General features: G+C 36.8%; 1 protein-coding gene across 2 annotated transcripts; it reads left to right on the top strand.

Moving 5' to 3' along the window:
• Window positions 1-8,785: 8,785 nt before the first annotated feature.
• Window positions 8,786-12,223, top strand: prdx1 (peroxiredoxin 1). 2 transcript variants are annotated; one of them, XM_084411339.1, is made up of 6 exons: window positions 8,786-8,926; window positions 9,625-9,736; window positions 9,943-10,096; window positions 10,869-10,991; window positions 11,626-11,756; window positions 11,920-12,223. In XM_084411339.1, exons 2-6 carry the CDS (start codon window positions 9,631-9,633, stop codon window positions 12,003-12,005), a joined length of 600 nt encoding a protein of 199 aa, XP_084267465.1. In that variant the 5' UTR covers window positions 8,786-8,926; window positions 9,625-9,630; the 3' UTR covers window positions 12,006-12,223. The 2 variants fall into 2 exon arrangements, with proteins under 2 accessions (XP_084267465.1, XP_084267466.1); XM_084411340.1 differs by having other exon boundaries at window positions 8,793-8,926; window positions 9,628-9,736.
• The last annotated feature ends 119 nt before the right edge of the window (window positions 12,224-12,342 follow it).

The raw sequence follows: 12,342 nt of genomic DNA, 5'->3' as shown, positions 1-12,342 counted from the left end.
TGGTTGTTTCTTAGATGTGCACATGGTGAGAAGATGGGATTAAACCATTTCGTAAATAGTTACATGGTTGTTCATTTGGTTCTGTAAAGCTTTACACCTGGTTTTTTTTAAGGGTAATGAGAAATCCGGAAGCTTGATTGTGCCCCGTGTTTGTTTTACAGGAATGCATGAATGCTTATATTCTGTGCATAACCACTTTTTTTTTACATCTTCACCACTGCAAGGTGACAAAATCCTTTAAAATTAGTCACACAAAAATAATAATAATAGCATTTAAGAGTGCACAGGGAGATGATGGAGCGTCTGCAGTATGAAGGTTTTGGTTGTGTTTCAGGTCAGGAAGCATCAGCTCATATGCATGATTCGGCACTAGCCACACATCACATGTTTTATCCTCCAGCCAGTGTCTGTCCAGCTGTTTTCCTTCCAGAGGAACAAACAGACCTCCACAGGGTCAAGAGCGGAGGATAATTTGATTACAAGTAACTCAAAAATATATATTATCTTTCATTTTATGTAAACATGAAGACTGAAGCCTTTGGATGACTTCATGAGTTTGAAGTGTTTAAATCAAGACAACAGCAAGGATCATGAAGCTCCAGCTCTGAAAGTTCTCTCTAATCAAATGAGCTTTAGTGATTTATAGGGGTGTAAACTCGGTCCTGAAGGGCCACTGTCCTGCAGAGTTCAGCTCCAACCCCAATTAAACACACCTGAACCAGCTAATCAGTATCTTATAGGGCCTAGTAAGAATTAGCTGGTTCAGGTGTGTTTAATTGTTGGAGCTAAACTCTGCAGGACAGTGGCCCTCCAGGACCGAGTTTGGAGCCCTTTTGTCAATCACTGGATATGTTAATAAGTCCAGTCCTGCCTAGTGATGTAAAACAGGCTGCGTATGTATGGATAATGAGATGGCATGAGGGAAAAATAAGAGTTTCCCATCACAGCAGGCACTGACAGCACGGCTCCTCAAGACAAGCAGTAACAGAGCCTGTTGCTGTAGAATAACCTCTAGTGAACACCTTAGTTGGTTTGATGTGAAGCGGTGCATGAAGAATTTTTTTAACACGGGTCATGGAGCCATTTTGTTTCCTAAATTCCATTTGAAATATAATATGCACAAAAGCAGTGTATTCCTGTATTTGAATGCACAAAATTTCAAACCCATAGTGAATGTACAACATTTGCATCCAAATGAAAATTCAAAAATTTGGAAACTTTTTTAAAAGGTTTAAAACTTAGTATTTTATAAGCTATAATTAGCAAATAAGTAGATGTTTTTAATTAGTTAATGCAAAAAGAAATACTTCAATATTCACAATTAGGCATTTGAAATTGCATTTACACACTGTAAAACCCGATAGTTTCAGAATATTCTAAAACATCTAAAATTCTAAAAACTTTAAATGAACTAACTCAAAGATTAGGTTAGAAGGATTTATAGGCCCAGTTTCACAGACAGGGCTTAGATTAAGCCAGCATTAGGCTTTATAATTAGGACATTTACATAACTTTAAAAAATGTGCATGCCTTAAGAAAAAAACATTACTGGTATGCATCTTGAGACAAAACAATGACACTGATAAGACATGCCAGTGCAAGCTGCTTTCAGTTAAAACCGCTCAAACATGCATTTTAGTCTGAGACTAGCTTAAACCTGGGCTGTGAAACCAGGGGATCATTTAAAAATATATATTTTTGTACTACACAAACATGTTAATTACAATTTCTTGAAATACTGAATAAACTATCTCACAAAGTTTGTTTGCATTAAAGGGGTGGTTGATTATGATTTCACTTTTCTAACTTTAGTTAGTGTGTAATGTTGCTGTTTGAGCATAAACAACATCTGCAAAGTTACGACGCTCAAAGTTCAAAGCAAAGGGAGATATTTTCTTTTAAAGAAATCGCTTTTTAAGGACTACAACAAACGGCTGGTAGGGACTACATGGCATTCCTCCAGGGTAAGTGACATCACCAACCCTAAAATTTACATAAACCCCGCCCCCGGGAACACGATTTATAGATAATCAAAACAAAATATGCTAATAAAAGACTAGAAGATAACTACACATAAGCTACATAAATTCATCAACAAACCATTCAGAAATGTTACATGTTGTCACTTCTTCTTGAGTCTCTCCGGTTTGAACATAAAAAGCTAAAAAGTTTTGAAATTTTCACTGCATGTCTGTGTGAGGTAAAAGGACACAAGCTGTTGAAGCTCCGCCCTCTGTGCCGGGAGCAGCAGCTCATTTGCATTTAAAGGGACAGCCAAAAAAAACGGTGCGTTTTTGCTCAACCTCAAAAAGTGACAACTTTAACATGCTATACAAAAATATCTGTGGGGTATTTTGACCTAAAACTTCACATACACACTCTGGGGACATCAGAGATTTATTTTACATCTTGTGAGAAGGGCATTATACCACCCCTTTAATATCATATTAACTCAAACCTATATGGCTAAGTGCTAGTTAGCATCAGCAAACTATATGTGCTAATGTAACTATCAAAGAAACTATCACTATTTGCATGTATCAACATGCAGAGTGTTTAGAATAGCCTAGATGTTTTGCAGCCCATCCTCTACTGGCTCTACTCTTCACCACAACGGTTACTCTACAAAACTTCTAAATAACAGAAGCCCCAATCCCAACATAACAGGACATTGAACACTAACACATCTCTCCCTATATAAAACACACAAAATAACACTTAATTTCAACATTTGTTCTCCTTATTCAGTCTGACGCAATGCATGCTGATGGAAACTAGAAATCTGCTGCAACTCAGTCAGTTTAGGTTCCACTTAATACAATCAGATTTTGATTTTAAAACTTTTTCTATTAAGTACAATGAACTTTCAGTAATATTTGCGTGAAATTAATTTCATTGAATTTGTTCAAACTGTTCAGTTTGCATTCACATGTCATCATCCATAAATTTTAAACATTGCTCAAGTCTGGTTTTCCCCACTTTGAAAACCGATACTGACCAGCCTTATGAAAAAGAAATGCGCTTAATTGTAGTGAATGTGCTTTTGTACTTCAAATCTTAAAAGCATATTTAAAAAAAAAATTGTACTAGATAATAAAATATTAATGAAATAAAAGGGCACTTATGTTTACTTAAAGAGAGTACACTTTCATTACTTTTTAAAAGTGCACTTAGTAATAATGTCAGTTTTAAATTTTTAAATCATTGTTTTATTAATAATTTGTTGTGCTTTAAAGAAGAACTTCGCTTAACATTTTAAAGCACATGTAATGGTATTTTTACATTTAAATATATTTAAAATGCAGTAAATTGCAACTTTATCATTACAGATGTGTAATCAGAAATGTTATGATTCAATAACAGAAATTTCAAATGATTTTCAATTGAATTGACATCAAATTGTAGCTTACCATAACTGCTTGACAGCTGCAAGTGGTGGCAATTTTGATTCATACCATAAAGTTATTTAAAATCTTTAGAATTTGTTCAAGTTGTTATTTATCTCCTAAACAAGTTTTACTGTCCATGTGCACGTATAGATTAAAATAAGTGTTCTCTCCTTAAATTACAAGAAATAACGCTTTCCTCCATTTTGTCAGCTGCCGGGCTATATAGAAAAAATGAATAATTTGGAATTACAGGTTTTTTTATTCGGTTTGGTGCTATTTTCACAAGTAAAGGCCCTTGCACACTGAGTCCGAAATTCGCGTCCGAAATTTTCGCACGTTAAAAAATAAATACGACCTCACGTTATGTCAATCACGCTTGCACACCGCATTGTTTGCTGTTGAATTCATTGATTTAAAAGTACTCAATTGAAAGAATATCATACTGTTGTGTTTCTGTGATTAAACCAAATGTTCTCATTACATATTACAATAATCTTGCGTTTGAAACAATGATTATGTGTAGCCTACTGAAAAGTGTATAACTGTAATAAATGGAAAGATTTCAGTTTGTCAAAAGTCTGAGGGTTGCATCTGCGATATTATTGTTGCATTTGCCGTATTACACAACATTGCCCCCATCAGAAGGCAGAGGACCCCTGTAGTGGAGGAGTGCAATCTGATGATGACCTCCAGTAGTGCACTTGGACCAACATAGTGTTTAATAAAAGACAAGACAAATAGTGCCTTGAGAGTTTTATTTCAATTATTCTTTGGGAAAAAAATGTCATTAGTAAGTCATCTTTGCCGCTGATAGAACTTCATCAAGTTCTATTTCTCCCCTTAATTATTATTATTAATTTTTTTCCAAGGGAGAAATACTCTATTGTGTTGAAGACTCCGTATATATATGGAACGGATGTCACCCTGTGCCCTCAAAACAATGAACTCAATACATGTCTCATTCATCAAAAATAAAAAGGAAAAGTACAACACTTTTTTGGCTTCTTCTAAGCCCTGTCTGTGAAACCGGTCCTTATTGTATATGTCCACTATTCAGTGCGTTTGACATGTTTAAAATGTGACTAACACTGTAACACTGTATCATTATCTCTGTTTGTCTTTCTTATTTTTTACCTGTTTTCTGTTTGGTATTGTGACATGGAAAGAAGTGTGAAGTCAAATATCTTCTAAGTGTAATGCATGTAAACAACAACCCTGATTTCAGGTTTTTTTGTGCTCCATCAGCCCTCCAGTGTTAGTGAGGGAAATGGTAGTCAGGAGAGAAAGAGCAGGAAGAGTAGTTTTGACACGAAAAGCAGCTCAGGTCAGCAAATATTCAGTTCACCTAAATATGGGTTTCCATTAAAGATGACTTAATTAGGGGAACCTTCTCATTATGTGGCATGAATTACCATAAGCAAAATTCAACTCAAGTTTAATTAAGGCCATGATTAGATTTTTATTCCAGGACGTGTGTGTTAAAATATTTCCACACAGATGAATCCAAGTGTTCCACCAGCTGGAAGAGAAAATGGAATCAGGTGCACAAGTTCTCTAAGAGTACAGCCAGCAGCAGTGTGGCGGAGGACCATCAGCTCGTTACTGTTGATGAGGAGGAAGAGAGGCCGGAGAGAAAGAGGAGGAGGACTGATAGTGTTGAGGAGGAGTCCTCTCTGTTTTTCTTCGACCGCAGAGGCAGCCCAGGTCAGGCTGAGAAAGTGCAGGACCAAACTGCTGTGCCATTATATGAGAGAGGCATTGAAGGTAAATCAAATAACCTCGTTATGAGAATAATCATAATCAAAAATGCTCCTAACTAAAGAATCATTTGATATTCCCCGCTTTAGATCCCAATCTTCTACAGGACATTGTCTTTGCTGTGGCGGATCATGGTCATCAGGAGCCTCTGTCTATCGGACTTGATCTCCCTCCCCATGAAAATCAGCAGAACATTTTAAGCCGATATGAAATTGGCAAAATGCTCGGGGAGGGAGGATTCGGCGCTGTCTATGAAGGCACACGCTTGGAGGATGGCCTTGAGGTATCGTAATCGTAATTTTACTTATAATATTTAACTAGCAAATTGTTTGATCTCACTCTGTCCATTTCAAGTCCACTATTTTGTGCACGTGTAACCAGTTTTTGTTGAACAGGTGGCGATAAAATTTGCCAGAAAGAAGAGGAACACGCGACGCATCAACATTGTAAGTAGACTACTTCTTTTCACAGTTTTTCATTGTAAACAATTAGTCCAAGACAGGTCTAAATCTTTATTTGAGATAACAGCTCCATCGAACAGTCCTTAAAATGATCTCTCCTCTAGCCTGGCCATCCCACATCCCTTCCATTAGAGGTCGGCCTTTTAATCCTGGTCAGTCAGGATGCTAAAGTTCCTCACATCATTGAGCTGCTGGAATGGCAGGAGCAGCTTGACCAATACATCATGGTCTTGGAACGTCCCTCGCCATGTCAAGATCTGGGGAATTATGTCCATCGCTTTGGAGGGACCCTTGCTGAGGACTTAGCGTGGCTTGTCATGTGGCAGGCAACTTACGCGGCTGACATGTGCTGTCGCCGTGGAGTGTTCCATCGAGACATTAAACTGAACAACCTGTTGATCAATTCAGAAACCCTTGAAGTCAAGCTTATTGACTTCGGGTGCGGGGATCTGCTGAGAGAATCTGGTTATGACGTCTTCTGTGGTATGTATTATGCATCAAACCTGTAGTTTAGGACTTAAATTCTTGTGACGAGTTTTGGAAGCTTACCCTTCAGACAAAATGTCTTTCATTCAGGCACACGAAAGTACTTGCCCCCTGAGTACAAAATGGAGGGCAGGTACCACGGGAAACCTGCCACTGTGTGGTCGCTGGGAGTGCTATTGTTCGTAATGGTGTGTGGACGCTATCCAGAAACCAACGACCTGCTGGCGATCGGTCGGGGGAAATGGTTTCAACCTGGCTTGTCAGATGGTAAGATGGCGTTCATCACAACAACGAAGACCAATTGTGATTCTAAACCGTACAAAAAAAGGGCGGGAAAAGTAACATCTTAGCCAAGTGGTTGGAATTTTCCAAGAATTTCTGACCTTACAGTTTATAACAGTCAAATCTTGCAGATTATTACAAAGACAGCAGGTGTAAGGTTCAAGTCTCTCATCTCTCCTGCTCTCCCATTGTTCTGCACAGAATGCTGCCATCTGATTCGATCCCTCCTGCAGCAGAACCCAAGCTGGCGGATTGAACTGGATGAAATTCTTAACCATTCATGGTTTGAAAAGTTTCACTGACCCCCCCCCACACCTTATCGTCTTGCAGGGCTGGCAAGCCTTGGTAACACTAGTCCCAAAATGCCCTGTCAACTGTCATAAGGGTCCCAGAAGTTGCTCTTATGGCCGCTCCAGAGGTTTCCTGTGAAAGCTGTTCCTGCCACAGCTGCTCCAGAGGTTCCTGTCTCAGCTTCTCCATCCCTCATATGGGAGCAAAAGAAAAAGAGAAAATGTGTATTTCATTTCTATCTTGGTTCTATTGTATTTATTTGCGCTATTGCTTGTCTGTTTATTTGACATTTCTTGAATGTTTTAACTTTGATTTCAAAGCATGTGATCAGGTTTTGAAAGAATGACTAGCTGTGTTACAAGTGTGTTTGGATTTTTATACTAAGAGAGTTTTGAAAATGTACACCTAAGCGAAAAAAAAAACTGTAATACTGTGTACATTTCTATTAAACCAGTTTCATTGCACAATTTCCACCTTCTTTCTTTCCTTGTTGAACAAGACTGACTCAGAATATTGTATGTCGCATTTTGCTCAGTTTGCTAACAATAGCATGACTTATGACTCAATGTAGGCTACCAGTAAAGTGACACAAAAATTAAAATGTTTTGCATAATTTACAGTGCATTGAATCCGAATTAGTGTGTTTTTTTAACAACCGCAAGGATCAAATAGCATGATTATAACATGATTTATGACTATATCTTGATGTTACTTTGCTCTTATCAGCACTATACAAACTCGTCAAACATTTCATATTGACACATGCTGTAGGTCTGTTTAGATATGTAATCCTGCTAAAGCATTCCTTTCATGATTTAGCACACTGAACCTACTTTCAAGTAAGCAAAGCCTGGGTTATGGATGTTGTTTGTTATACATTTTCACTAAAACCTGTAACCGTGACACAAAGCAGTAGAGACGGTCATTACTAATGAGAGATATGCTGATTATGCCAATGTTTGTTGGTTGAAAGCAGTTCTTTTTTAAAACACACGTTTGAGGCATCATTTGATCTGAAGCCCACAGCTGCGTTTTTAATATGATCTCTTTGTGTCTAGCCGCCTCTTATCAGACCCTTCATTTGGTGGCCATGACAACTAGGTTGAGAGACGGGACGCTGAGAGAGGGGGAGGTAGAGGTAAAAAGATGAAGTCTGCAAATGACAGCTACTTTTACACGCAGAACATACGATAGCTTAAACATAGGCCTATACTAGAGGAAATGTTTGGAATGCCAAGCTATTGTGTGTGTTTAGTGTATCCTACAATGATTGACGTATGTTTGGATGAGTGCAAAGATTTACTCTCTGTGAACCGCAGCAGATAAAATGGAAGAGGAAATGAATATGAAATATGAGTAAACACTGACAGACCCTCTGGCAACCCAGAGGAATGTTAAATCATCAGTCTGACACAAGACAGCACGGAAAATCCCACAAATAGGTTTCCTCCTCCATACTCCTCCATAAGGAAACAAAGTGCTTTTACATTATGACATAGCAATTCAGTGAATGTGTAGGGCAGGTAGAAAGATGATAATAATCTGAGGTCAGTGAGGGTCTTTATGTAATGTCTATCGTGAAGTTGAGGAAAATCTAGTGAATTAAGAGTGACAAAACCTCTGGCAGAAAGTCACATTGCAGAAGCCCCATGACATGAAACGGTTGCTTAGGTTGATTAGGCCAGTTGTATTTGAGGAACAAAGTTCTGTAAAAGAAGTTTTGCTTCAGGCAAAAATAAAAGTGGTTTGCATGTAAGTTCCTAACTGTAACCTGTTTACACCATTTTTTTTATTTTTTTTTATTAGTTTTAAAACAAATGGAATCTCTTAGGAGCAGTTCACAAATTTTACTACTTACTATATTACTAATTGTATTACTACAAATAGACTCGCTAAAAGCAGATCCTATGGTCATAGCTAAATGTAGCTACTAAAAATGAATGAGCTATTTTCGTTGGAGTAAGTGCACTATATTAGTATTTGGCTAATTTGTATAACAGTGGTTTTAGACACAGCACATCGCTTGTATATACGCATGTGTTCAGCACAGAAAATGTGCAAAGTCATGCTGGCATAAACAGATCTCAGTGGTCTGGTCACTCCACCACATTTACTTTTGAGTCGAGCCAGTGGATCTCACGGAGTATCGCGATACTTGAGCGTGACCTATTTAAACACCAACCACACTGACGTGGGAGTTCACACACTCATTCATTAACAGAGAGTCAGAGACAGTAGGATTGTGGAAGACAGCCGAAGGTATGAAATACTCAGTTAAAACTTTTCTTTTCTTTCTAGTGAATATTTATGAAAAGTAATCGAACACAGAGCTGCTCTTGTTTTACCATGAAAATTTCCATGTAATTTCGTTACTGCTTTTGGTGGGAGCTAGTTTCGTTTTCCGTAATTGCGATATTTACATTTTATGCTGTCTTTATATACGTTTGAATTAATAATGCATTGTGAAATTGTTCCCATGTGAACATGTTTGAAAGGCGCCCACCTGTTGCAGTTCGATCATTGTAAAGTGATTCAGAAAACTACGTATAAAATTATTATAATGCTGAATTTGTAGCCTATATTCATGTAAATAGGGTTACGTCAACTTTAAAATAACTTTACTATTATACTATTACGCAAGTCAGTAAATATTAGTAGGCTACATGTGCTGCAATTTGAGGAAATAGTGAAATAACGAAAGAAAATTAGCCTACTTCCTGAAGACCAACTTACATATTCTATTCTATTCTATTCTATTCTATTCCTAATAAACAATTAATCATATAGTATTTTGTTCATTGATGTGAATGCTCTTTATACTGTTCAGGTGTTTTCCTTTCTGAAATGTGGCTTTAATGTAACATTAAACATTGGCTTTAATTTTTTTTTACAAAAATAGTTTGTTATTTCTTATTTTACTGTTTTTTATTAAACATATTGTCTTCTCTTGAACCTAGCAGAAAATGGCAGCTGGAAAAGCACATATTGGCAAGCCTGCTCCAGACTTCACAGCCAAAGCTGTGATGCCAGACGGACAGTTTAAAGATCTCAGTTTGTCTGACTACAAAGGTATGACCTTAACATTATCTTTTATAACATAAAGAATATTTAACTGTTAAAAAAAAAAAAAAAAAAAAAAAACCTCTGCAAGGAAGCATTACCAGGAAACTCAAGGGTGTGACTTTGGATCACGCAAATATTTTATCAGAGATAGCACACATTGTGTGAGTGTCCTTGTGCACTTGTGACAATTGCTTTATTGCTCTTGTTTCCAGGAAAGTATGTTGTATTATTCTTCTATCCATTGGATTTCACCTTTGTTTGCCCCACTGAGATCATCGCCTTCAGTGATGCGGCCGAGGAGTTCGGGAAAATCAACTGTGAGGTCATTGGTGCCTCTGTTGATTCTCACTTCTGTCATCTTGCCTGGTGAGTGAAAAAGATGAAGAAAAAAAGGTCAAACTTTAAAGGGGCCATATCACACTTTTTAAATATTTTTTTCCCTAATGTCAATGCCGCTAACGTTTTTTTTTTTGCCACAAAAAACATCCTCTCTCAGACTCTTAAAAATGTCTGTTTTATGCTGTTGTGTCTTAAAGAAACACATTCATTGCATGTGAAATGAACATTTGCATGTTGACGCAATCGTTTCTCATGGGAACGCGATACTTTTGTGAGAAACTGCAAAAGCATTAAAATATTTTTGATGTCCCATCTCATATTTTTTTTCCGATCACCATGTCCCTTTAGGGGCCCCGTAATTCTCTTCTCCGGTGACGTGTTTACTGGCACGAGGGCGGGACAATCTGTCACTCACATGACATCTTAGCAATAGCAAACCACAACCATCCAATCCCCTCCAATTTCCTCCTCATGGAGAAAATCAAGTCCCGCCCTACTTTTTTTGTTCGAGAAGCCATTTCACTCACAATAGGGAAGAAAAGACTATCGCAACTTCTGTTTCATGCCGACTTGTTACAGTATATGAGAATTGATGGTTTCAGTTTTAGTTAACAATAATAACCCTGTCTCACAATGGCATAAAATGTGTCACACTCTACTCTTTGTAGTGAAAGTTACTCTTTGCCTAAAAAACACCTTGTCTTTAGACGTTTTAAAGTGCTATCTATTGTACAGAGTTGACAGACTTATTCAATATTCATGAACTTACCAATGAATGACAATGTTTTAACCACAACAGGATAAACACACCTCGGAAACAAGGTGGTTTAGGACATATGAAGGTCCCTCTGGTGGCAGATTCCCTACGCTCCATATCTCAAGACTATGGTGTACTAAAGGAAGATGAGGGTATTGCATACAGGTATGGAGGGATTACCTAAATAAATATATAAGTACCATACACACTACCATTCAGTATTTTTTGAAAGAAATGAATAATTCAGCAAGGATGCATTAAATTAATCAAAAGTGACAGAAAAGACATTTATAATGTTACAAAAGATTTCTATTTTAAATTAATGCTGTTCTTTCTATTCATCAATGATTCCTGAAAATAAATGTATCACAGTTTCCCTCAAAAAAATTTAAGCAGCACAACTGTTTTCAACATTTATAATAATAATAAATGTTTCTTGAGCATCAAATCATATTAGAATGATTTCTGAAGGATCATGTGACACTGAAGACATAATGATGCTGAAAATTCAGCTCTGTCACAGGACTAAATTATGTTTTGAAATATATATTTAAATAGAAAACAGTTATTTTGAAGTGTGATAATATTTCACAGTGTTGCCGTTTCAAATAAATGCAGTCTTGGTGAGCATTAGAGACCTAAAAAGATAGTTTAGAAATCTTACACACTCTTGAACAGTATTGTATCTTTGTACTACTTAGTGATGGATTTTGGCACACAATATTAGAATAAAACAATTCAGATCTCCCGCTGTATATTGTTATTAACTTCTTTTATTTATTTATTTTTTCTAACTTAGAGGTCTTTTCATCATTGATGACAAAGGCATCCTGAGGCAGATAACCATCAATGACCTGCCAGTGGGCCGCTCTATTGATGAAACCCTTCGCTTGGTGCAGGCCTTTCAGTTTACTGACAAACATGGAGAAGGTATATACAGCATATTCTCTTGCCTTTGGACTGAAAGTTCTTCTTGATTTTACATACTATTCCTTTTATACAGTACAGTGTAAAATGGGTTTCCATGTTTTTTTTTTTTGTTTTTTTTTTTATATTTAATAAATTTGCCTTTTTGTTGTCACTTTTATCCTAGTTTGCCCAGCCGGATGGAAGCCCGGAAAAGACACAATCAAGCCCGACGTCAAGCAGAGCAAAGACTACTTCTCCAAACAGCACTAAAAAACACACTAGACTGTGCAGCACTGTGTAAGAGTGGTAATAATATTTATAGTGATATTGTGGGAAGTTATAGGACCAAAGTGTGTAATTCTCAAAACTACCCGAAATATACTGTAACATTTGAGCTAGTATGTATAATGAGTCTTTTTGTTGTGAAAAGAGTTTGTATTGTAAACGAATTTTTCCATTTCAAACAATAAACCATTTTTAACTATAAACCGTTTTTTATTTAAATTTCGGTTATTTTCTTGTATACTTTAATGAACTCAGAAGGCTAAATAAATATGTAGAAAATAAATAAATATTAGTAAATATATTAATCAAATCATTGTCTGTT

The sequence above is a fragment of the Rutilus rutilus genome (assembly GCF_951802725.1).
Source record: "Rutilus rutilus genome assembly, chromosome: 6".
Classification (NCBI taxonomy): Eukaryota; Metazoa; Chordata; class Actinopteri; order Cypriniformes; family Leuciscidae; genus Rutilus; species Rutilus rutilus.
The sequence above is the reverse complement of the archived record's forward strand: the minus strand, read 5'-3'. Positions and strand labels throughout refer to the sequence as shown.